Here is a 27,850-nt window from a genome sequence, read left to right as displayed (position 1 = left end):
ACCTAATTGCCGATCTCCTCCACTCTTCCTACCACTCCATCCCCCACAGCTATTTCCTCCTGTACCACTATCCCCTCCCTCCTAGATTGTAAGCTCCAAGGAGCAGGGCCCTTGAACCCCTCGTGTATTGTACTGTATTGTTACTGTACTGTCTCGTGTACTGTCTCCCATTATAATGTACAGCGCTGAGCAAACTGTTGGCGCTAAATACTATATAATAATAATAATAATAATCTCATCTCTTTTGCTACAAAATCCTTATCCATTACGTCAAGACTGCTAATCATAGGAATAAAGATGAACTCTGTGTATTAATTTATACATAATTTATACATCATTAAATGTATTTAATATATATATATATATATTTTTTTTTTTTTTTTTAATGCAAGTAAAGTAAATACCTGTATTTGACTTGGTATCAGCCTTTTGCACAGCAGAGCTCAGACTGGCAGAGGGAAAAGCAACACAAGGAGAGCAGGGGAGAGCAGAGTGATAGAGAAATGAGCTCATCATTCTGCTGCTCCTCTTTTCACTGCCCAGTTTGGTATCGGACGCTTCTCCATCCCATGCCTGCCCATATTTCCCAGGCTCCATGCACCCATCAGCAGGCCCAGGACTAGCATGGTGGCTGCCACCATGTACAGGGTAGGGAGACCAGCAAACGTCCACTGGTCATCCCTTCTTGTTACTGACCCAGAATAATGTGTAAAACATCACTTCTGGGAACCTGTGTCACTTTCCCCATACTGGCTGGGGAAGAAACTAATGTAATGCAATCTTCTTTAATTGGAGGACAAGTGAAACATCAGAGGTCTTTTAGACTTTGTAGAAACATTTATATTAATTACTAACTACTGGACAGTCCACACTGTCTAGGGATGAAGATGACCCAGATGTATTTATGGCTAATTGCAGTGTGGACACTGGACTGATTGATAGAAACTAATAACCAATCATAATTCTTTTAATGGTTTCATAATGCAGATTTGACAATGAGTACGTAAAAATGTGTATGCCTGAAGAACTAAACTAACTTGAAATGAAACTCCAGGCAGATATAAAAAAACACATAAATCAATGCAACTCAGTAATCATTAATACATCATTAAATGTATCTTTTGAATACAAGCAACGTAGGTACCTACATTTGACCTTGTGTTCTTTGGCAAGTAAATCAGATCCGATATACTGTATGTATTTCAACTATGTATTAAGCTGTTCACCTGTAGTTTAGCTTTAAAGGAAAATATTTTTTAGACAGATACAGTACAAAGAATAGGGGAGTTACCTCCTTTAAGTCTTGGACCAGGGCAGTAAGTCGCTCATTTTCGCCTTGGACGTTGCCAATGACCGCTTTACTCTGCCGTACATCGTTCTGCATCTCCAATATCCTGCCCAGGTAATATTCTTCTTTGGTTGCTGACTCCTGTAATAGGGTCTCCTCTCGGGTCTCTCCATCTTCAGCAACTTTGCGGTGGACGGTGAAGGATTGTCCAAAGGCCTAAGAGAAGAACAAACAACTGATTATCGGATTGTTTTTTTCTAAATAAAAATGTTCTTTGTCTGATGATTCTCTAAAAAATAACATACAAGTGGTGCCCTCAACCTTAAAGTGTATCTAGAGAAAGAAATTATAAGTTTATAACTGTAAACATTTGAATATGGAATTATTGTGAAGGTTTCCTATAAAACATCCACCCATGTATCTATCTGTATAAAATAAAAATAAAATAATATATTGTATCTCTTAAAATATTATGTCCATAATATGCCTATGCAATGTAAGACTGATGTGTCATGTACAGGATGCCGGGGATGGGCCCTGGATGGCAGGTATACTTCTCCACTATTTGGGTCCCTGTAAGTGGAATCTTTTGAAGGCAATGTTGAGTACTCAGGGGTTCTCCAGCTGGAGGGAACAGAACTGATTTTCAGTACTTTCTGGATTGCTAAGTCCTCATTAGGGATGAAGAGGTATGGGTGGGAAGAACCTCCAAACCTTTGGTTCTGAAGAGGTTAACCCAGGTGCATCAGAATCCAGAGAAGGACGGGCAAACAGTTGGCATCTGTCTGTGAGGATAAGAACAGGACACACTTGAGTGAGCAGGGTGGACTAGCTTGCTAGTTGAACTGTGAAAACCTCCTCTTTGGGACCCTCATGACTCTCCAAACCCCACGGATTCCTTTGCACCAGTTATAGAGCATTTTGTAATCTATTTCTCAAGAAAGCTGTTTTGTTTTTTAGATTGTTTGCAAGTTTAATAAAGACTTACAAGTGGCTGGCGGTGATCTCAGTCATTAAAAAAGCTAAATGTCTTATCACCTAAAATTGTAATCTTATATGTTTGTATATTTTGTAATGTCTTGTCAGCTGAAACTTTAAACTTATTGTAAGTGTCATGTCAACTTGTACTGAAACTTGCCCTATTAGGACAAACACCTCCATGTTGAGTTAATTCATTGTTTTAAGTCAAGGTACGCCTATAATAGTTATAGTATAAAATACAGAGACTTGATTCAATAAACCAGTACAGCATCAGATTCTTTGTGACATCTGTACCCTTTGACATCACATAACCTTACACCACGAGACAATTACCATTGACAATCTAAACCCCAAAACAAAAATTGAATATATTGCAGCTTACCTGTCTTTACATGTGGTGGATGCATTAGGTTTCTATTTTTAGGCTAAGAACATTTTCAGCAAGTACAGATAATACAGCACCTGTTGATCTTGCCAGAAATGCAGTGTCTTTTGTCAATTCCTGTGAGCTGATAAAAAACAAAAACATCCTCATTGTTATTCTGTAAACTACTAATAACATCAATCCACCATGTAATAGAGATGAACTAAGATGTTTAAGTCCAGCCTGTGCGACAGCCATGGCACCCTCCACAGATTCAAAGCAAAAATGCATGTAGACGAGAAGGGACAAGAAGTGTGCTACTGGCCGGATTATCAGGTGAAGATAAAGGGAAAATAGAAAACGAATACAGCCAACAAATGTAAGTACTGGTAAGATGCAATATATTACATTTTTGGTCTTGGGTTTAGATATGCCTTAATCATTTCAGATCTGCAAGGTTTTACCCCCTTCATGACCAGGCCATTTTCTGCCAACACAGAAACAGCAAGTGTTTATGGCTGTATTCCCATCAGACCATTATGTGCCTTGTTTTTTTATACATGCTTAGTTCGTCACATCCACAGCTGCTTATCGCTTAGCTTGGCTACACACCCACTCTTAGCATGCATTACATGACTTAGCACATGCTTACACAGTATTCCAAGCACGCATATTATTGCGCAACCCATTCTTAATGCATAAGCAGAAAACAATATACAGAGTATGGATTAGTGATTCAGCATGATCATAAATCATCCTTACACATTTTCTCCCTTTGATCATTGCTGATCACAAATCCTTATTCTTCTACACCAACCATAAATGACACACGATGAGAGGTGTAAAAGGTGGAAAACCCTCCAAACATCTAGCATCTTAAACACGGAGATGTAAAGATATAAGTCCTCGACTCTCATACACTCATCCCCACTCGTGGACTCTCTGGTGCAGAAGGTACAATATTTTAGTTCCTTACTACTCTCCTAAATATAGCCACTGTCCATTCCATCTCCTCTACCGACATCCATAAACTGGATAGCCATACTTATGAACTAGGCAAATATTACCCTCGAAGAGCTAGAATTAATTGGACAGAGTCCCTAAACATTCACTCAAGCAAGTTTAGTTTTAGCCAACACACACATTAAGCATTCATTCTCTAACTAAGGATTCGAATTTCCCCATAATTAAATAATACTCCACCATCCATCTTAAACTGGACACAAAAATGCAATTCCCTTCATCATTTAGGTGAACCCCATCTCCTCGGAAGCGATCAGGCTGTTCTCCTTCCAAAGCATGGTTATGGTACATATACCCCTTTTCCTTCCATAAATACCTCTGTAAAGCATTATTTACTTTCTTTCCCCTCCATTTGGTTCCCCAATTTCAACATGGTCTGAGAACAATGGAGGAAAACATTAAAATGGTGTCCGGGAAATACTCTGAAATCTACTTCAAATCTTCCTTCATAAAAGAGGTTAGTCCCAAATTTCTACTTCTCCCTACGTCATTACCACCTGAGTGGATGATAATGCTGTAAGGATTGGGACGATGACCAGCCGCATCTTCCAGGAGTGGCTTCAGACCTTTCCAAACTACACCAAACTAGCTGTATCTCATTAGGATCACACCATTAATTTTCCATCCCCACTTTCAATGCCTTCTCCATGGCCCAATATATATATGAATGTCCCACAACCCAAATCTCCCGTACAGTCTGTTCATCGTCCAGTATTTGAAGCCATAATCATCACAATTATGACAAATCATGGCTTGAACTATCTTGCTTTGCATGTAATGAGTCTATCTCATATATTAGTTTCACCTTTTAAGTTCCATTACTGGAATAAATGAACTTTTGCACGATATTCTAATTTTTCGAGTTTCACCTGTATATGGTGAATTTTCAACTGGGAGTCTACTACTTCCTTAAACAATCTATTGTATTTATTTAAATCAGTAAACTCATAATCCCCTTCACACTTGTTAGTTACATTCAATTTCTTTAATGACCTTAAGTTTTCATCAAAACAATTGGAGCAATCCTTAAGGCACTGACACATTGTTTGGTTTTCTAGGTTAAAACAAACATTCAATACAACTTGAACTTTTCCAGGGTCCTGGTAATAGTCAGTGACCCCCATTTTGAATATCTCTGGATCAGTGCCATGATTAAGGATCAGTCCTATTCCTTTCCCTGATATTCCCTGCACCAACAGCCCTTTTTCCCCCACCAGTTCCAAAGGCTTTTTGGCTAAAGTACTATTGGCTGTCTCTCTTGTCAACAATGCATAGAATAGATTGGGAACTGCTAGGGCTATTATCGGTTTGTGCTGTGCACTTGGGGGAATCATAGTACACACCCAACAGTTAGAGAGATTGAATTGAGCACTGATCACCTCATGTAATTGGATCATCTTATTCAGATTCAGGTTTGTCCATCCACAAGCACATGCCCCATGACACTTGTGACGGAATGCAGAAGAGTCCAATTGTCTGAACAAAAAGACTGCCTTTGCTCTCAAGTCCATTAGATGTTTCTTGATTGATGTTAAAGGAGAGCTCCTTTTCCCCAGGCCTATAAGTCTTTTTCTATGATATTACAGGGGTGTTGCCTGAGAACAATGCGGAATGGCTGTTTTATGGCATGCTCTGCATCCTAGAACCCTAACGGCCTAACAGGTCATGGCTGACTGAGTTATTGTTTTACGATCAATGCCTGTGCAACCCAATGACATATTCAGTGAGTTACCCATACGACTTTGCTAAAGCCTGTGGATAATACAACCCTGTCCTTGGTACTGATCCAAATAATATTTCATAGGCAGAAAGTTTTCCTTTTTGCTTTGATGTAGTTCTCAGTGCAAATAAAGCTATAGGCAAACCTTGGAGCCAATTTAGTCCTGTCTCTGCTGTGACTTTGCCTAATTTTTCTTTAAGTAGCCCATTATATTCTTCTATCTTACAACTAGCTGTGGGGTTGCATGGTGTGTGCAAATGTTGCTCAATGTTAAAAGCTGCAAGCACCTCTTTCATCACCTGCCCAGTAAAGTGACTTCCTCCATCTGACTCTATGTTCTCAAAAATCCCATATCTACACACCACCTCCTATATCAGCTTCTTTGCTGTTGCTGTGGCTGTAGCCTTTCATATAGTCCACTCCTCTAGCCAGCCAGAGAAGCAGTCCACACAAGTGAGCACATACTCATACAGACCTACTTTAGGCAACTGTATGTAGTCTATTTGCAATCTTTGGAAGGGATATAAGGCCCTTGGAACATGGCCCTGAGGGGTTTTTACCTTTTTTCCTGGACTATATTGCGCACAGATTAAACAAGCCTGACAATACCTCTTAGCCGCTTCTTCAGTGCCTGGTGCATGCCATAATATCCATATTAGATGAACCATCCCCCCTTTGGCTACATGAGAGGGGTGATGTGCCATAGAACAAAAAGAGGGGTACAGCGAAGGAGGAGCACACGGTCTCCCATCCTCATGGAGCCAAATGCCTGTATCCTCAGTGAAATGACAATTATTCTTTTTCCACTTTTTAGTTACCTCTCAGAATGTCGTGTTTTGCAGTTGCTTTAGGGTTTGGATGTCTGTGTCTCCTTGTAGGAAATACACCTTTTCATCATTATCTGTCATCAGGGGGAGCAAGGCAGCTTCGCTAGCCGCCTAATCTGCCCTCTGGTTACCCAAGGCAACAGCATCTGTTGCTTTGGTGTGAGTCCTCACCTTGACCACTGCAACTTCAGCGGGCAAAGTGATGGCTTTGAGTAGAGAATTCAGCTGAACAGAGTTCTTGATGGGTTTACCCTGTGACATCAGGAAATTTCTGCTTTTCCAAAGAGCCACATAATCATGTACAGCTCTGTATGCATAGCGAGAGTCAGTGTATATATTCACTGATCGCCCTTCTGTCAATTGACATGCTTTTATCAAGGCTTCTAACTCAGCCACTTGGGCTGACCAATGATTTGGTAGAGCCTTCTGGAAAATGACTCCCTCCTGACTCATGACAGCCAAGCCAGTGATGGGAGAAGCCTGCTCAGTATAATACCTGGAACCATCTACTCACAGTTCCATCTCTGGGTTCTCCAATGCAACATCTTTCACCTTCACTGGGAGCCTATAGTAAGCCTCAGTCATGTGACAGCAATCATGTACCCACTCCACTATAGAAGGCAAAATGGGTAACGAAGTGGCTGGATTTAAAACATTACACCTCTTAATGATGATATTACTTGGTGTAAGCAAAGCCAGCTCATACTTACTTAACCTTGCAGCAGATTAGGATGTCCCAGCACCTGCTCCACTGCAACCATTAGAATCAGAGTGTTTCCCAACACAATGTAAGCAATTTTCTCCACTAACATGGCTGCTGCCACTGTGGCCTTCACACAAGGCGCTGCTGTGGAAATGACAGGGTCAAGAGGCTAGGAATAGTATCCCACAAGTTTGTGCTTATTGGCTTGTTTTTGTGTCAATACCCCAGATGCCTGATTACCAGATTCATGACAAAATAAGTAAAACTCTCTGTCATAATCAGGCAATGCCAATGCAGGGGATGTCATTATAGCCTCTTTCAATACTCACACTGCCTGTATCTCCTCAAGAGACAACTCAAAGTGTACAGCCTTATCCGAAGTCAAAGCATACAATGGCTTAGCTATTTGAGACATATTAGGGATCCATTGTCTGCAATAATGACCAAACCCAAGTATGCTCTTAAGGACCTTTGATTCTTAGGGAGGGGATATAAGCGTATCACCTCCTTCCTTTCCAGGGTTAAATGCTTCCCCCCTTAAAGATACAGTGCCCCAGGAAAACAACCTTGTCCTGGCACCACTGTAGCTTATCCTTTGTCACCTTACAATTCTGCTCTGCCAAAAAGTTTAGCAGACTCAAAGAAGCCATTTCACATACTTTCCTGGTTACTGCAGCCAAACACAAGTCATCTACATACTGGAGCAGTGTGACCCGTGGTGGCGCCTGCCATTGGTCTAACACTTGCTTCAATGCTCGATTAAAACAGCTTGTTGAAATAAACAAGCCTTGCAGGAGGCAGAGCCAGGTGTATTGTTTTTGATCAAAGGTGAAACTGAGCAGGTAGACACATAATAAATGAGAAGAGGCTGGGGTGCCCTCGGGTGAAGGGTCACTCCCAATATATACCTGGTGCCATGTCCTAGTTTTGACTGGTCAAAAGAAACAAGAATAATATATATGGACTGCATAGGCACAAAGACTAGATACACGTATTAATAAAATCAGTATTGCTTTATTTGACATTACGTCACATATAGACCATAGTATTATAAAATTTGTTTAGTGATATCCCCACAACGAATGTCCCAGAGCTAACCATATAAAGAAGGAACACAAACAGTGATGAGCCATGGAAAAACCACCAGGATGATCCTATAGGGGGCTGAGGGACATTCTGGCGCTGGAGAGTTTGCCCGAAATGTTTGGCGACAGCAGTCGCTTCCTCGGGCAGGCCAGCACCCAAAGGTACCTCAAAAAGCTGAATTCCAAATACAAAGGAATAATAGGGAGCCAAAAAGAACCTGATTAAATAAATATATATATATATATATATATACATACATATATACAGTTGTGTTCAAAATAATAGCAATCAGACATCACTAACCTGATCAATCACTGTTTTTGGTAGAAATGATATTTCTACATGGCAAATAATTTACTAGCAGGTGTAGTAGAGTAATAGAAATCCAACAGACCCAACAGTCATGACATGCATGCTGCTGATTCTGTGTAATTGAATCGCTAATTGAAAGGGGCATGTTCAAAATAATAGCAGTGTGGAGTTCTATTAGTGAGGTCATTCATTCTTTGAAAAACAGGTGGCAATTATTGCCCTTATTTAAGGAAGGAAGGCAGCAAATGTTGTACATGCTGGTTACAGTGCATTTCTCTCTGAAATTCTGAGGAAAACGGGTCTTTTCAGACATTGTTCAGAAGAACAGCGTACCTTGATTAAAAAGTTGATTGGAAAGGGGAAAACATATAAAGAAGTGCAGAAAATGATAGGCTGCTCAGCTAAAATGACCGCAAAAGCTTTAAAATGGCAACCAAAACCTGAAAGATGTGGAAGAAAGTGAAAAACTACCATTCGAATGTATAGAAGAATAGCCAAAATGGCAAGGACTCAGCCAACAATCAGCTCCAGGAAGATCAAAGAAGGTGTAAAGTTACCTGTGAGTACTGTTACAATTAGAAGACGCCTATGTGAAGCCAAGCTATCTGCAAGAAGCCCCCGCAAAGTCCCACTGTTGAAAAAAAGACATGTGCTGAAGAGGTTACAATTTGCCAAAGAGCACATTCATTGGCCTAAAGAGAAATGGCGCAACATTTTGCGGACTGATGAAAGTAAGAATGTTCTTTTTGGGTCTAGTGGCCGGAGACAGTTTGTCAGACGACCCCCAAACAGTGAATTCAAGCCACAGTACACTGTGAAGACAGTGAAGCATGGTTGCGCAAGCATCATGATATTTGGATGTTCCTCATACTACGGTGTTGGGCCTATTTATCGCATACCAGGGATCATGGATCAGTTTGAATACATCAGAATACTTGAAGAGGTCATGCTGCCTTATGCTGAAGAGGAAATGCCCTTGAAATGGGTGTTCCAACAAGACAACGACCCCAAACACACCAGTAAACGTGCAACATCTTGGTTCCAGACCAACAAGATTGACGTTATGGAGTGGCCAGCCCAAGCTCCGGATCTTAATCCAATAGCAACTTGTGGGGTGACATAAAAAATGCAGTTTCTGAGGCAAAACCAAGAAATAGAGAAGAACTGTGGAATGTAGTCCAATCATCCTGGGCTAGAATACCTGCTCACAGGTGCCAGAAGTTGGTTGAGTCCATGCAACACAGATGTACAGCAGTTCTCAGAAACAGTGCTTATACAACTAAATATTCCTAGATTGTAAGCTCGAAAGAGCAGGGCCCTTGACCCCCTCGTGTTTTGTTTTGTTACTGTATTGTCTCATGTTCTGTCCCCCTCTATAATGTACAGCGCTGAGCAAACCTTTTAGTGCTATATAAATACTGTATAATAATAACTAGAAAAGCTACAGTTTCTGGGGAAATTGTGTGAAGTGTTCTTGCCTCCACCAGTAGTCTACAACTGGAGTGGGCGTTGAAACACCTCAAATACTCTCTACTGTAGAAAAGTTATTTCCAAACCTTTAACCAGAAGCCGGCCAAACTGTCACAAATTCAAAATTAGATTTCAAATAGGGCAGAGAAGAGCGGTTAAAAACAAACTGCTCCAAATTGCTCACTTCACTGGCGTCTTCAAATGGTCGTAGATTTAAAAACTATAAATCCTACAGCGAAGAGCTTAGTATGTCTCTGAAATATTAAAAATGAAGACACAGTCGCAGTTTAGAAATTGCCCTTCAAATTTCAAGTGTCTAGAGTGGAGTTTCAATGAATGTCAATTGGCGGCATGAGTTGCAAACAAATGGTCATATTGTGAAAACTGTCAGGACAATGGCTTAGCCGTGGACATTTTTAGTGGCAGCAGGGATAGCTGAACGTTTTGATATATGATTTGTGTAAGTGGGCTTGAAAATGGAGTGATGGCAGTTTAGAAATCATGTCCTGATTTTTCAGCTCACACTCTAGCTTTTGTCAGCTCCCACTCTAGTTTTGAACATTCCGCCATTCATTCCTATGGGACCAATTTCACCACAAAAACGCCGATATTTTGTGTACCATTCGGCGAAACGTTCCACAAAGTAATAGCACACCAATCGGGAACAATCCACACGTTTCGGTATATTACTGTCTATGTAGTGTAAAAACTGTGGGAGGAGTTAGGGTGGTAAATTTGGCTATAATAATTAAAATATATATGTGAGATAACAGTAAGTGGTCTTGCCATGCAAGAACACTTAATAAATATTAATTAAGTGATTCAAAGGAAAGCAAAATCTTCAAACATTTTTCAGTTTATATAGTGAATGTAAAGAAGAATGCAAACACTGATATTTTTTTAACAGTCTAATATTCACTTTTCTTCATTTTCTTTTAGAGGAACAACACAAATTTGATTTATTTTTCTTCATGTCTTAATTTGGAATAGAATGTGTAGTGTTCCCAATGCATATGTGTGTATTGAAATAAAAGCTATTAGAAGGATTTTGAGCTTTATTCACTTTTTTCAACACACTACTATTATTTTGAACACAACTGTATATATATATATATATATATATATATAGAGAGAGAGAGAGAGAGAGAGAGAGAGAGAGAGAGACTCAAAATATCCTACATAAAATGGTATTAATTTAGGTATTTAAGGATAGTTATTTACCTTCCCACAACGCTGTTGTATACAGGGTGATCCCTTGCATCTAGGAGATTAGAAATGGTAATCATCAGCTAACCTACAATCCTTGACAAGGAGGAGGCTTGTGTTCAAATGAAAAATGCCAGACTTCTGCAATGTCAAAAAACGATACGGCTACGTAAAAGGAGTATATTACCGTTAGGTTAGTATGTAGAACATGTCCAACAGCCCATCTCCAATTACATGCTAGTTACATAGCAAAACCTACCGATTAGGGTAGTGTGAATAACCCGTAATCACAATAGTGTGGTTGTAAAGACATCCAGAGCTGAACCATAGAAGGTATACAAAAAGTATAGCCAAATCCCATTGGTAATGGTAGACCTCCTCCTAGCAAAAAAATGGTCATTGGGCATAAAAAGAGGGGGGAAAAAAAGAAGACAGGCCATATGATATATATATAGTATATTACTTATCACTGACTTGTCACAAAGCGACACATATATCCATCAATGGCAGGTGTCTTACAGGGAATTAGGTACAGCAGGGCTAGATCACAGAGAGCTGGTGGCAAAAACGTCCTCCAGGGCAGACGCTCTAATAAGAATGACAAAGATTGAGTGCTGGTCTGCAGCCTAAAAAGCACCCATGCCAGAATGTGTGACGTCACCACGCCCAGCCGTCAGTGACACGTGGGCATGACACACCCGTGCATGCGCCACAAGGAGCTGCGGGCGGATGCCACACACGTGCACAGGGGAAGGATCATCAGACCCACTCCCTAAAACCGCGGGTGCCCTGCCCCAGGGACTGGTCAGAACATCCTGAGGCCAAACTCACAGAGGCTAAGAAGGACCACAAAAACATGGTGCACAAGTAAAGAAAACAAACATTAAGAAAAAAAAAAATATATATAAGAGGATTATTTTAAACAAAGAGGAATACCAAAATAGCACAAAATAAATCAACATATACAGGACATAGGTTACAGCCTGGTTGTAGTTACAGCAATATAGTGAGGATGATGAGCATCTACCAGAAAACAAGGGATTGTTCACCCAAAGGATAATTATTAGGAACAAAAAGAGGGATTGAGATATTAGTAATGTTGATATTCCTAAACCCAATCCGTAAACGAGCCACACGGGCGTCGTACAACAACCAGTACCTCTGGTTCCCTAATCTTTATAGGAATGCTTTATATGATATTATCTCATTAAGGCTTGGTGGGTGTACTGCATTAAGCCATTCAATCCACATAATTTCTTTACGTAATATCTTCTGATCCCAGTTCCCTCCGCATGGGTCTCTAGTGTTAGGAATGGACTGGCCAGCAATGGTGGGACTCACCTGCCTTTTGATCTGCAGTACCAGGGCTGGCCAGCGGGTGCTCCCAGCAATCAGAGACTCAACCTTTCAGCCAGCTAACACCTGGAACTGATGATGCTGGGGTATTTAAGGGATGGCCAGACCCACAGACTCTGCCTTGGTGTTGTGTTTGTCCTGGGCCCTGTATCTGTCCTGCATCCTGTTTCTGTCCCCCTGCCTGACCCTCTGTACTACGCTGCTTGTTACCTGTTTTGATCTCTGGCTTGTGACCCTGACCATCCCTCTGCCTGACCCTCTGTACTACGCTGCTTGCTACCTGCTGAACCTGGCCTGTGACCCTGACCATTCTCTGCTTGCTCCCCCTGTACCTACCTGCCCAATTGATATTGACCCGGCCTGCCTGACGACGCTTGCTTGTATGTACTGTTATCTGTGGGTGGTTTGGTTTGGTTTGTTTGCACTGTATTATGTTTAGTATTGCACTGCGTTTATGTTTGTATGGTTAGTGTTAATAAATTGTATTGTTTATCACATATCTGAAGTCTGCGTTTCCCTGCATCAGTCACACACCTCTGGTCATACCTGGGAGCCCTGACATTACACCAAGGCCAATCCTGACCAGAAGTGGCTGCACAGGGAAGCCATCTTGGCTTGTTGATGGGAAGGATGGATCTTGATGAGGTTGAATATTTATATCTGCTAGTGTTTGATGACAGGGAGTATGCTTATCAAACTCTGAAGGAGTATACCCGGGATGAACTGCTAGAATGTATACGGCTCGCTCATGTTCTAGTAGATCAGGGCACAGAGTTCTCTGAGGTGCAGCCTTTGATTGAGGTTTGTGCTGAGTTGGTTTCATCTGGTTCCCCCGAATGCAGGGATGAATTTTTGCCACCATTTAGTGCAGACCAGGTAGAGTCCCTGGTGTGGTTATTAGAGGATGATGTGGGTTACTTTCTGGAGCGTTATTCCACATGTTCACCACAGACACTAAGAGATTGTATAAACGCAGTACAGTCATTGACCAGACAGGCTTTGTGTAAGCTCAGCTTTGTTCAACCCATACTGCAGACATGGACAGATTTGTTGCACCCAGCCTCAGTCAGCTTACAAAGACCCAGTCCTGCTTCTAATCTATTTCCTCAAAACTCTATTCCTGCATTCCCAACAGCTCCTCCTGCCCTGCTATCTACCGCATGTCAGTACCCTGTTCCCACTCGCTGCACCTATCCTGCCTTTAACCCTGTAAAAGAGCCCTCTGTAGCAACTGCTCCCTCTCCTGTTCCATCCTCCAGTTCTTCTCTGTCTCCAGCTGCTCCATTCGTTTGCAGACCTGCGTTTACTTGCAGTGCTCCAGTAGTTAAAACCAGAAAAAAGCGAAAATTCTTTCCAACCAATACCATCCTGCCAGTATCCAAACCGGTGAGCCTGCCTTCCGTGGTTCAGCCTGAAGCCTCTACTCAGCCTGAAGCCTCTACTCAGCCTGATGCCTCTACTCAGCCTGATGCCTCTACTCAGCCTGAAGCCTCTACTCAGCCTGATGCCTCTACTCAGCCTGATGCCTCTACTCAGCCTGATGCCTCTACTCAGCCTGAAGCCTCTACTCAGCCTGATGCCTCTACTCAGCCTGATGCCTCTACTCAGCCTGATGCCTCTACTCAGCCTGATGCCTCTACTCAGCCTGAAGCCTCTACTCAGCCTGATGCCTCTACTCAGCCTGATGCCTCTACTCAGCCTGATGCCTCTACTCAGCCTGATGCCTCTACTCAGCCTGATGCCTCTCTTCAGCCTGATGCCGGTACGCAGCCTGATGCCTCTCTTCAGCCTGATGCCTGTATGCAGCCTGATGCCTCTCTTCAGCCTGATGCCTCTACTCGGCCTGATGCCTCTACTCGGCCTGATGCCTCTACTCGGCCTGAAGCCTCTACTTGGCCTGAAGCCTCTACTTGGCCTGAAGCCTCTACTCGGCCTGAAGCCTCTACTCGGCCTGATGCCTCTACTCGGCCTGATGCCTCTACTCGGCCTGAAGCCTCTACTCGGCCTGAAGCCTCTACTCAGCCGGACGCCGGCATTCAGCCTGATGCCTCTACCCAGCATGATGAACTGATCCAGCCTGACGATCCTATTAGGCCAGTTGACTCGATGCCCGCTGTTGATCCAGATGATCCGGTACCTGATCCGGTGCCCGCTGTCGAGCCAAATGACCTGATGCCTGGTGACCCAGTGCCCGCTGTCATACCTGGTGACCCGATGCCCGCTGTCGAGCCAGACAATCCGGTACCTGATGACCCGGTGCTCACTGTCGTGCCTGTTGACTCGGAGCCCACTGCCTTGCCAGATGACGCGGTGCCCGCTGTCGAGCCAAATGACCTGATGCCTGGTGACCCAGTGCCCGCTGTCCAGCCAGACGATCCAATGTCTGACCCAGTGCCCGCGGTCATACCAGTTGACTCGGAGCCCACTGCCTTGCCAGATGACGCGGTGCCCGCTGTCGAGCCAAATGACCTGATGCCTGGTGACCCGATGCCCGCTGTCCAGCCAGACGATCCAATGTCTGACCCAGTGCCAGCGGTCATCCCAGTTGACTCGGAGCCCACGGTTGTGCCTGGTGACTCGGTGCCCGCCGCCCCGCCTGGGGGCCTGAGACCTGTCGTTCCGCCTGGGGGTCCGGCGCCCGCCACTCCGCCTGAGGGTCCGAGACCTGCCGCTCCGCCTGGGGGTCCGGTGCCTGCCGCTCCGCTTGAGGGCCCGAGACCTGTCACTCCTCCTGGGGGTCCGGCGCCCGCCGCTCCGCCTGAGGGCCCGAGACCTGTCGCTCCGCCTGGGGGTCCGGCGCCCGCCGCTCCGCCTGAGGGCCCGAGACCTGTCGCTCCACCTGGGGGTCCGGCGCCCGCCGCTCCGCCTGAGGGCCCGAGACCTGTCGCTCCATCTGGGGGTCCGGCGCCTGCCGCTCCGCCTGAGGGCCCGAGACCTGTCGCTCCTCCTGGGGGTCCGGCGCCCGCCGCTCCGCCTGAGGGCCCGAGACCTGTCGCTCCATCTGGGGGTCCGGCGCCTGCCGCTCCGCCTGAGGGCCCGAGACCTGTCGCTCCTCCTGGGGGTCCGGCGCCCGCCGCTCCGCCTGAGGGCCCGAGACCTGTCGCTCCGCCTGGGGGTCCGGCGCCCGCCGCTCCGCCTGGGGGCACGATGCCTGTCGCCCCGCCTGGGGGCACGATGCCTGTCGCCCCACCTGGGGGCACGATGCCTGTCGCCCCGCCTGGGGGCACGATGCCTGTCGCTCCGCCTGGGGGTCCGGCGCCCGCCGCTCCGCCTGAGGGCCCGAGACCTGTCGCTCCATCTGGGGGTCCGGCGCCCGCCGCTCCGCCTGAGGGCCCGAGACCTGTCGCTCCGCCTGCGGGTCCGGTGCCCGCCGCTCCGCCTGGGGGCACGATGCCTGTCGCCCCGCCTGGGGGCACGATGCCTGTCGCCCCGCCTGGGGGCACGATGCCTGTCGCCCCGCCTGGGGGCACGATGCCTGTCGCCCCGCCTGGGGGCACGATGCCTGTCGCTCCGCCTGGGGGTCCGGCGCCCGCCGCTCCGCCTGAGGGCCCGAGACCTGTCGCTCCATCTGTGGGTCCGGCGCCCGCCGCTCCGCCTGAGGGCCCGAGACCTGTCGCTCCGCCTGGGGGTCCGGTGCCCGCCGCTCCGCCTGGGGGCACGATGCCTGTCGCCCCGCCTGGGGGCACGATGCCTGTCGCCCCGCCTGGGGGCACGATGCCCGTCGCCCCTCCTGGGGGCACGATGCCCGTCGCCCCTCCTGGGGGCCCGAGGCCCGTCGCCCCTCCTGGGGGCCCGAGGCCCGTCGCCCCTCCTGGGGGCCCGAGGCCCGTCGCCCCTCCTGGGGGCCCGAGGCCCGCCGCCCCGCCCGGGGGCCCGGCGCCCGCCGCCCCGCCCGGGGGCCCGGCGCCCGCCGCCCCGCCCGGGGGCCCGGCGCCCGCCGCTCCGCCCGGGGGCCGGCGCCCGCCGCTCCGCCCGGGGGCCCGGCGCCCGCCGCCCCGCCCGGGGGCCCGGCGCCCGCCGCTCCGCCCGGGGGCCCGGTGCCTGCTGCCCCGCCCGGGGGCCCGGTCTCCCCGCCCGGGGGCCCGGTGCCTGCTGCTCCGCCCGGGGGCCCGGTGCCTGCTGCTCCGCCCGGGGGCCCGGTGCCTGCTGCTCCGCCCGGGGGCCCGGTGCCTGCTGCTCCGCCTGGTGGCCCGCTGCCTGCTGCTTCGCCTGGTAATCCGATGTGCCTCTGCCCAGAGTCCTGCCCGATGTGCCTCTGCCCGGAGTCCTGCCCGATGTGCCTCTGCCCGGAGTCCTGCCCGATGTGCCTCTGCCCGGAGTCCTGCCCGATGTGCCTCTGCCCGGTGTCCTGCCCGATGTGCCTCTGCCCGATGTGCCTCTGCCCGGTGTGCCTCTGCCCGGTGTGCCTCTGCTCGATGTGCCTCTGCCCGGAGTCCAGCCCGGTGTGCCTCTGCCCGGAGTCCAGCCCGGTGTGCCGCTGCCTGGAGTCCTGCCCGGTGTGCCAGTCTTTGATATCCCGCCAGTTACCAGACCCGGGCGGTGGAACATTTCGCCCAGCTAGGACTGTTTGGAGCGTCCTGAGGCCGCTCCTTGGGGGGGGGGGGTACTGTTAGGAATGGACTGGCCAGCAATGGTGGGACTCACCTGCCTTTTGATCTGCAGTACCAGGGCTGGCCAGCGGGTGCTCCCAGCAATCAGAGACTCAACCTTTCAGCCAGCTAACACCTGGAACTGATGATGCTGGGGTATTTAAGGGATGGCCAGACCCACAGACTCTGCCTTGGTGTTGTGTTTGTCCTGGGCCCTGTATCTGTCCTGCATCCTGTTTCTGTCCCTCTGCCTGACCCTCTGTACTACGCTGCTTGTTACCTGTTTTGATCTCTGGCTTGTGACCCTGACCATCCCTCTGCCTGACCCTCTGTACTACGCTGCTTGCTACCTGCTGAACCTGGCCTGTGACCCCGACCATTCTCTGCTTGCTCCCCCTGTACCTACCTGCCCAATTGATATTGACCCGGCCTGCCTGACGACGCTTGCTTGTATGTACTGTTATCTGTGGGTGGTTTGGTTTGTTTGCACTGTATTATGTTTAGTATTGCACTGCGTTTATGTTTGTATGGTTAGTGTTAATAAATTGTATTGTTTATCACATATCTGAAGTCTGCGTTTCCCTGCATCAGTCACACACCTCTGGTCATACCTGGGAGCCCTGACATCTAGCTACTACTTCTAGTATAGTAAACGTGGCCTGAGTGGTATCAAATTTATGATATAATCCCAAATGGCGGCAGATAGGGGTAAGCATTTTAGCATTCGAGGAATAATAGATGTGATCTCTGATTAAACTGGCATATACTCTTGCCAACATAATAAGCTCCACATGTACATAACATGAGGTAGACCACTCCTCTGGTTTCACAATTAGCATGAAATCTGGGAAGAAATGATTCCCCATTGGGTAGGTGGAAAGACGTTCCCATCCATACCCAAGGGCAATAATTACACTTCCCACAAGCAGTAACTCCCCTAGGTAGTATGGGACCCTTAGTGCCTGATGTGTAATGGCTAGACGTCACTGTGTCCCTAATAGATAAGGCTTTATGGAATACTATTTCTGGGTAGCTTTGAATATATTTATGCAAAATAGGATCTTCCCAAAGAAGATACCAGTGGTGTTGTAATATACTACGTAATTGCGGATGTTGTACCGAATACTTGGTTATAAATCTTACAGACAAAAATTCTGTCTTAGATTTAGATGTAGAATAAAGTAAGTTATTCCTATTCTGGGCCAAGGCCCTATTATAGGACTTGCGTAGAAGAGTTCTACTGTATCCATGTGCTAATAAGCGTTGTTGTAGCAATTTAGCTTGATGTTTAAAATCTTGTAGATACGTGCAATTTCGCCGCAGGCAAATATACTGTGCAAAGGGTATGTTTCTCACTAACGCAGGAGGATGGGAACTATCTGCATGAAGTATCGTGTTACCAGCAGTTTCCTTATGGAAAAGTTTTGTGGCTATACATCCTTCTGTATCTTTAAAGATTTGCAAATCCAAAAATGCAATAGTATTACTATACCAGTTCATAGTGAACGTCAAATTAAAGAATTCATGTTTAAAACCAACATGAATTCATCCAGCAACTCAATTGTGCCCGTCCAGATAACAAAGACATCGTCGATACACCTGAACCAGCAAAGGGTTGAACGTGGAATAGTCATAATACAGTCCTTCCTGATGGAGTAGAACTGTCCACAGTGGATGCTATGTAATTTTGTTCTGGATCTATTGTACCATATACTGACCCACAATTGGTTTACATTCATGGACTCCCATTATCTTCAAATACAGGGCGTAGCTATGGGCACGTGTTGTGCCCCAGCTTATGCCAATTTTTATCTGGGAGGTTGGGAGCTGTGCATCTTTTCAGATGATGCCCTTGTCAAATACCTGGACCATGCCCTTTGCTGAATCAGAGGGAAAAGGAGGGTAACTTGTTTCCTCATACATATTTACCCTTGTTGTAGGTGTCCTCCTAATTGGTGTTATTCCTCTTGAAAAACTTTTTTTCTGCCCACTTGCCTCTGGTGTTGTCATCAAACTGGATGGAAGCATGCTATTCCATCTTGGTAATTCATATCACTTTTTACCCTTAGGCATTTCCAGTGCATATCCTTGCATCACCTCCTCCCTCATTGGTGTTGGCGCTTCTATGGCACCCGCCCCAAGAGCGGGTACCATAGAAGCTTTGCAGGGAGAAGAAACAGAGAGATGGTTCCCTCTGTACAGAGCCCTGTGTTGTTCGTCAACATAGGGCTCTGGGTTGTGATTGGACACAGCCAATCAGCAGGTCCCAGCTATGAATAATTGGCCAGGACCTGCTGACAAACTCCTGCTGTATACAGTCACAGCGGGAGTTGGTGGGCGGGGGGTGTGCGCATGCCCGGTACCCAGAAGAGGCCAGCAACATATGGGTACGTCACTGAGTTTGTATGGGCTGATTGTCCACAGTACATTGCGGCCAGGTGGTCTGCAAGTGGTTAAAGAAAGTCTGTGCTGAAGAAATATGGCAGCTTTCAATATAGATCTCCTGGGAGTCATGATAATCCAGCGGATTCCGTATATTCTTAGGCACTGACCTGAGAAACGTTCTAACTTCATAATGACTTTTCTGATCTGTACGCTTGCTGCGGGTCAGTCCACCAACTAGCATGTTCAGAAGGAAGTACAGATTTCCTTTAAAAGGTTAAAGAGTTACACCACCCAGAACTGATATTTCAGTTTTTTAGTAGATGGTGGAGAGTTAAACTACCCTGGCAGGTTTACAAAAACTCCAGATCAAGAGCCTGTTCACACTATACTAGTTAAATTTATTTATATAGTGCTGTCAACTTATGCAGTACTTTACATATATATTGTACATTTACATCAGTCCCTAATCCTCAAGGGGTGTACAATCTAAGGTCCCAAACTTACATTCATACATACACATACTAGGGCCAATTTAGACAGGATCCAAATAACCTACCAGCATGTCTTTGGAGTGTGGGAGGAAGCTGGAGGAAACGCATGCAGGCACAGGGTGAACATGCAAACTCCAGGCAGGAGCTGCTGTGGCTGGTATTTGAACCAGTGGCCCTACTGCTGCCAGGTGGAAGTGCTAACCATTCTGCCACTGTGCTGCCCCTACTGTGCAAAGCACTACAGCATGTGTGCACATTATTCTATCCTAATGGTATATATAGGTGGTGTTCACATCTCTGTGCTGATTTGCAGAGTGATTTTTTTTTTAAATGTGATCTGTCTGAAATATTCCATTCTACAGTGTTCTGACATCAATAGAAATCTATTGCAATGCATTTGGTGCATTGCTAACCCTATCAAGCTGACTGCTGACTGGTATGCTCCATAGAAATGCATTTATAATGCAGAAAAATGTGCCTTCATGCTTTAATTCATGAGTGGAATTGTGTGATAACACTTCACAAACCACATTAAAAATCACAAATAAAGCAAACACTACAGGATGAATTCCAACTTCCCGATAAGGAAGTATTTTGATTCACTCAATTAACACAGTTTTTAAAATGTCTCCCATGCCACTCAGACCTTACAAATATGACATTAATCTGGCCATATCTCAGCAATATACACTATACTTAACTCTAAATATAATAAATGACCATATACTATATGTTCAAATAGGAGAGTGATCTGGATAAAGAACTGGATCCTAATAATTGGTATAAATTGACACTTTGTGCTTCAAAAGTCTACATAAAAATCTTGATTGCCAAAGCAAATTAGAAAGTATTACTTCAATGGTATATTGCCCCAATGAGATTTACCACATACAGTATGTCCCAGGGCCTTCCTCGCAATGTTTTAGGGGTTGCAGTCAGGAGGGAACAGTATATCATGTCCAATGGACATGCCCGAAAGTAAAAAGATTTTGCATTTGCATATACAATTTCTTGCGTTTGATGCTTTCTCCAGTGCTTTTTTGCAGTTTGTTTTGCGTTTTTCTACACGCGTCTTTGATTCTTTTTTGATGTGTTTTTACCGCGTTTTGTTCAGATTTTTTTTTGTTAAAGTTACGTTTTTTTTGTTGCTGAGCACAATAAAAATGCAAAAATACGGCAAACACGCACTTTCATGCATTTCAGCAGCTTCTCCATTGAACTCTATTGTAGCAAAAAACCTGCTTTTTGCTTTAAAAAACGTCTCTGGCCCTTTCAAAATGCAGCAGCTCACAAAATCATGGATGTGAACCATGGTAAATGGACTGTAGTGCGTTTCTGCAAAAAGCAAAAAACACTAAAAAAAACACATTGGTGTGAACGGAGTCTTAGTCTAGGTTCACACCTAAGCATTTTATGGTGCATTTTGCATTTAGTATAAATGGACTACAGTCCATTTAACATGATTTCCTAGGGGACACGTTCACATCTTCGTGTCTTCACCCGATGTTGAAAGGGGTTTCTTTAACCACCACTGGCAGGTTTAGGCCCCCGTTGGATCCAAGAGGCTGCTCTCTGGGAGGAAGAAAAATACACATGCATGACAGGTCTTCCAGAGAGCAATCCGATTTTTTATTCACAATTTCCTTCTTATATACAGTGAGTTGTAACAGGAGAACATAGAATGGAATTTCACTGAGTAATTTGTTAAGGCTATGTACATGACATCTGTAAGAATTCTAATCGCACAGATCTTGAATCAATTACAAGAAACTGTGGGGAAATATGAGCTAGGGCTATTGATTCAAGTATACCATTTTGTATTCATCATGCTTGCATTGTTATAAGAGTTAGAGTGATGTTTTAAATAGATGAAATAATGATGTCTTAAGTAAATGATATAAGAAATGTCAGCATTATTTTCAAGCTTATATGGAAAATTTTAGTATGCGTATGTAACAGGTACAACCGCAAATGTAACAGGAAGAAAGCTAGACTGCAAGTGTCTTCAAAATATCTTAGAAAACATAGATTGATATTCAGATAAGAGATCTGGGGACACAGCCAAAAAAGGCAGGATGTACTGACTGAGGTCTAACAGTTTAGGGAAAGGTGAACTTTTTCTAGTATCTGGGTAAAAGTGAAAGGTACGCTTTACTATTGGATAATTTGGGTTTGTGGTTTTTATCTTTATAAGCTGTAATGTACGTAATAAACTTTGCAATCTTCCTGTATCCTACTTGAGTGTTGGTTACTTTGATTGCCCGATCGCGATTGAGCCCGTGCCACACCCAGACGCTGCGCAGCACAAAGAAAATATAAGAAATAAGAATATAAGGATTCCAAGAAAGGGGGAATACCTTACAGAAAACAACGGTATTTTCCCTTAAAGCAAAAGTGGTTAACTTTTAACTATATCATAGCAGAAGCAGGTACTGTTAGTACAAAGAAATAATTGGTTACTTTTCATGCCTTGAGCAAAGCTAGATTTAAAGGTTGAGTGGCTGCAGTTCTATAGCACGTAACTGACACACACACAACTATACATTTGATTATCTAGACAAAATATAAAATAGAGAAACAAAATGGAATATATAAATAAACAGAATGTAGGGTGAGGAACATACATTTCCCTTCAGATGAGTTTTTTAGAAAGAGTCATGGACTTTTTTTAAATGTTGCGTTTTGGATCAATATACTTCAATGGAGATGCTGCAGAAATACATGTAGTGCGTTTTTTATGCATTTTTGATTAATTTTGTGGTTTAATCTGCCCAGCAACAAGTTGCCAAAAAAACCCCCAAAAAATGCAAAACGCATCATAAATGTGTCAAAAACGTGCAAAAAGCAAAACACACCAAAAAAACACTGCAGAACAGACCAAACGCAAACTGTATAGGTGTGAACCTAGCCTTATACTCCCTCACGTAAATCAACCTAAAAAAACCTCCATTACAGGCTTCACTAAACAAACCTGTGGAAGAAGCACCTGGATGTTCTAAAAAGCTAATTGCTTTTATCTTTAAGCTCACTATTGCCACCCACTGTCGTGCGACTTCCAGTGCGATTATGCCGTGTGACTTGTTTGCCACTTTCATGGGACATTAGAGTTTATGGGACACGCATTACATCAAAGTACTGCAGTCTTTGTTACAGACACAGATTTTGTAGACACATAGATTGGAATGGGTACCATTGAAATAAATGGGTTTTGACTAGTCATGTGACTTTATGGGGTTTATTTACTAAGTCACTGGCCACACCGCTGCAATTTAAAATCATGCAGTTTGTGTGCAATTTCAGCTCGATTTCTGAAGACTTTATTGTCATTTGTGAAGATTTTCAACAATTTCTTGCAATTTGAAGTACGATTTCCATTTATATTCTATGTATGTGAAATCGCAACAAAACTGCAGAAAAAGTAATAGTAACAGTAGAATAAATTACTTGACTTGAACTTGGATCTTTCTTCTTTCCTTCTCTTTCTTGGGTGATTCTGACCCATCTGAACTTGTCTTCCTTTTTCTATGTAACATACTGTTTAAAAATGTTTTCTTCTGGTTATGAGAGCTTTTCATTAAAGCTTACACAAAAGTCAGAACTTCATTTGTTTTGGGTAGAGTGGAGAAGGATTAGAACCCCTGTCAGGTTTTTATGACTGTCTGTGCCCCAGTGATTCACCTTTTCTATTGGTCCTTTTTACCCTTATGCAAGAAAGTGAAAGCAAAAGAATATCACAAATTTTGGGTTGTCCTCAGAACAGGAATAGAGGTAATATTTTCCAATGGGGACGCTAGTTCTCGTGACCCCTACTTTAGAGGGATTTCCTCTCACTTCTCGTTTTTGGCTATGGAACAGCAAATGAAAGGAAATCTCCCCTATGGGACACAAATGGCAACAATTAATCTTACAGGAATTTTAAGCCTCCCTTACTCTATGCAAAATAAAAAAATTAAGTTTTGCCTTTAGTTCTACTTTAGCCTGGGTTCACACTGATGTGGTGCGGAATTTGCAGCGTTTTCTATGCGAATTCGGCACTGCATCACAATTGCAACCCATTCATGCGAACCGCTGCGTGTGTGTATGTTAAGTTAACAACACCCCAAAATCGGTCCGTAAAACGCGGTGCAATTTGCAGAATCGCATCACATGGGTGTGAATACCCATGTGATCCGATTCTAGTGTGGACCAAAAAAAGGATCCTGCACCTTTTTGGTGTGGATGCGGTGTGATTTGAGTCATACAGAATGTATGACTCCAATCGCACCACACACAATTCACATGTGATTTGCACAGGAATGCGGTACGGTTCCTGTGCGAATCACATGCGATATGCCACACCACATATGTATGAACCCAGGCTTGAAGCAATACAGCAGGTCAGTACTTGTATGAAGATCAGAACAGTGTTTTATTATTGCATATGATTCACTTACAATAAATATGGAAACTGTAGCATAAACTATGTGTAACGATGTGCTTTTCTATGTATATTGCTCCGAATACTGTATGTAGACTGTGAAATGTGTCATGACCCTAAGAAAAGATGCATTCTCTTTTACTTGTCTTAGGCTGGCCACACACTATGCAATTTCCTTACAATTTTCTGCCCAATTTCCTTTAGATTTACCTTCTACTATGTAGTGCAAGGGCCTGCCTAATTAAATACAATTGAAAGTGTTGTTTAGGTTTGACCTCATATTATATGGTTTTTGGTAAATCTAAAGCAAAATTCTCACGAAAATTGTATAATGTATGGCCAGCCTAACATTAATAAAAATATTGGAAAAGACAATCACACAATGCAGTTGGCTCATTGGTGGCTGCGGCCCAATTTTCCAATGCTTCAGCAATGATAGAGACTGCCATTCATTCCCTTGAAGCAGTCCAATTTGTATTATGTCAAAGGACATGCATTCCACTTACCACTTACTCCTTCCATGTGCACCACACGAAAAGCTTAGAAAATCGGGCTCTGTTTTGAGTCTCTGCCGCTATCGTCTATCTCCCCCAACTCCTGGCTGTGGTTGAATCCCTTTCTATCTCACTTTGATGTACTACCTGACTTTCAGGATTGGGCCAAATATAAAAGTAAGACCTTGGCACTTATAGTTAGGAGCTCTAGCTTACCCCCCTTTAATGCCCCTTGTTCCCAATTCAATGTTCCCTTTTTTGTATTGCTTCCGCTATCTCCAGGTTTCGTGTGCCTTCAGTAGCCCCATAAAGCCAACCTGACAGGGCTTCCTCCCTCCAAATAAAAAAAAAAAAAAAACAACACATTTTATTGTGCTTCGGTTATGAATGAACACAGTGAGTGAACAGTACCGATCATTCATTGTGTTCATTCAGGAATGAAAAGGGCTGGTGAATGTGACACATTTACCAGACCAATGGGGGAGGGGCAATTACTGGAACTGATCCCCTGTTGGCTCTCTCTGCAGCAGCTGAAAGCCAGCAGGCAGTAGAGGAGAAGAAGCCAGCTTTCAGCTACCGCAGAGAGCCATACAGTAATTGTTTCCCCACTGTGTCGATTACCTTCTATGCGCACAATCGACTCACCCAGCTGCCTAGGGCCCCCTGCTGGCCTGGGCCCTGTACAGGAGGACTGGTGGTACCCACTTATCCACTGCCTTGAATAGAAGTGTTTATGCTCATCTCTAAGGTGGCCTCCAACTCCTATGTTCCATTAGCACAGCCTCTGTGAGACACTTTGGCATTTAACACCTCCAGAAGCATCAGATATTTGTGTTCCCCTCCGAATGCCATGGTTCCATCCTCTGACTCCTATGTCACCACAGGACTCAGCACCCACTTATGGGTCAGTGGACAGAATCATGTGGTGTGGTGGGGAAAGAAAATTCCTACTTTTGTTCATTCTATGACTTGTTCAGACATGCTACCCCTCTGAAAAGGCAGTGGATCACTTTTCATAGGGCAGTTGACATGTGGCGGGGAGGAGATATGTCAACTCCCCCGGCCTGTTTTAACCCTCAAAGGTCCAAACCACTAGTCTGCAACCATGTGCATTGCATATGATTGCAGGCTGTTGCACCACAGTCCCATTAAGGTGGATAGGTTGCATTTGGAGGTGGAACTGTTCACCAAATGCATCAGTGGGTTTACATTTTGCCTTGGCTGTAGCATGTGTACAGCCCTGAGAGGCTGCATGTCCTTGTTTAGGTGGACAGTTGGGGGGGGGAGTTGTCCTTAAAACAGCAGCTCAGCTGCCTGCTTTTACCACCCCATTGTTGTCTAGAGAACAAGGACTTTGTGGAATTATTTTTTTGATCAGCCTGCCACAAAATTTCAATATCAGCAATATTTAAAAGACAAGCATAGATGGAAACGCATTTACTTTTTGTGTAATATTAACTGGCCTTGAACTGGATCCAAAATTGCAAAGAACAGAAGAACTGAAAAATATTTTCACATACAGAGCACACCATAACACACAAACAAGAAGCTCCTGATCTGTCCTTGAGCCCTGGTTCCCACTGATGCAGTGAGGAATTTGCAGCGTTTACCGTGCGAATTCCGCACCGCATCAGAATCGCACCCCATTCATGCGAACCGCTGCGGGTGTGTATATTAAGTTAGCAACACCCTGAAAGAGGCCCACAAAATGTAGTGCAATGTGCAGAATTGGACCGCATTGGTGTGAATACCCATGTAATCTGATTCTAGTGCGGACCAAAAAAGGGTACTGCATGTATTTGGTGCGGGTGCGGTGCAATTGGAGCCATACAAAATGTATGGCTCCGATCACACCGCACACAAATCGCATGTGCTCTGCACAGGAATGCGGTGCGGTTCCTGTGCGAATCACATGCGCTATACCTCACCGCATATAAGTGAACCCAGGCTCAAGCTTAGGACAAATCTATGAATAAATTCAGCATTCAATTTCCTTTTGTTTATGCTGGAAAATGAGAAAGCAAGTTATTAAAGAGAAACTCTACCCTTAAGGCATGTTTTAAGACTGTGCTGTATAGAGGATAGAAATACTTCTACAGACCCTGTGCAACTGCGCCGCCCCCTGCCTGTGCAGATTCTGGTGTTGTCATATTCATAGTAGATTTGTGGTGGTATGTATGACAACTGGATGACAGGCAATGTCTAAGGATGAACTTGCACATGGGAGTAAAAATGCCATTTTTTTTTATTGATCTGCATATAGATGCATTGCTGTCTATAAAACCATTTACACCACTGCGTAAAGATCAGTAATAGAGCTATGGGTACAGAGCCATAAAATAAAAATAGGAAATGTTACGCTTGAAAACGGTAATATACACTTGTACGCATGTTTACGCACCAATACACACGTTTACGCATGAATATACGCATATATTGCAATAATGGCAAAGAAGAAGAATTTTACTCTAGTATATGCTTACGTGCCTTTACACTCTATGTGTGTTTATGTCTTCATGGAAAAGTTTACTCAGGATATTTTTGTTAACAAGATCCTGAGTACACTCAGTAAATTCTTACGTCCATCTGCAAAGGGCTGTTCACACTACATGCGTTTCAGTTTCTTTCTACATCAAAAATGCACAGAAAGTGGATTCTGGTTACAGAAAAAAAAGTAGACCTTGCTGCATTTTTCCTGCACAGAACTGCACTGGAACATGGTAAAATGCATTGGAATGCACCAAAACGCACCAAAACCACACTACAGAGGCACATGTCCTTATTTAAATTGAAGAAAAAGAGGAGAAAAAATGAACTGGAATGCATATAAAACGCACTGGTCTTGCAGCACCCAAATATTGCAGAGTTCCCTTTAAAGCTCTAAGGTTTTTAAAGCTTCTGTTTGCAGAACTAAGCCACCCACTCGCTTTCTCCCCCTCATTTTCTGTGGATAGTCTGTTCCAGTTTAGCAGCTGACACTCTGAACTTTTAGTTTGTGATAGTTCCGCAAAATGTAAAAACCACAAGCCTATATCCTGTATACTGCTTAAAATTATTATTATTATTATACAGTATTTATATAGCGCCAAAGTACAGTAGCAAGGGGGACAGAACATGAGACAGGACAGTAACAATACA

General features: G+C 44.7%; 1 protein-coding gene and 1 pseudogene across 7 annotated transcripts in view; both read right to left on the bottom strand.

Annotated features, from left to right (window-relative positions):
- Positions 1-27,850, bottom strand: part of BICD1 (BICD cargo adaptor 1) — a 274,101-nt gene that overhangs the window by 123,418 nt on the left and 122,833 nt on the right. For all 7 annotated transcript variants that reach the window (XM_089680737.1, XM_089680738.1, XM_089680735.1 and 4 more), the window contains exon 2: positions 1,292-1,504. In XM_089680737.1, coding sequence (XP_089536863.1) covers positions 1,292-1,504 — 213 coding nt within the window. The remainder of the gene's footprint in view (positions 1-1,291; positions 1,505-27,850) is intronic.
- The window catches only part of LOC149459756 (uncharacterized), a 36,232-nt pseudogene continuing 12,167 nt past the window's right edge, over positions 3,786-27,850 (bottom strand).

The sequence above is a fragment of the Staurois parvus genome, unplaced genomic scaffold (assembly GCF_062004578.1).
Source record: "Staurois parvus isolate SC_StPar_1 unplaced genomic scaffold, SC_StPar_1.0 ptg000249l, whole genome shotgun sequence".
Classification (NCBI taxonomy): Eukaryota; Metazoa; Chordata; class Amphibia; order Anura; family Ranidae; genus Staurois; species Staurois parvus.
The sequence above is the reverse complement of the archived record's forward strand: the minus strand, read 5'-3'. Positions and strand labels throughout refer to the sequence as shown.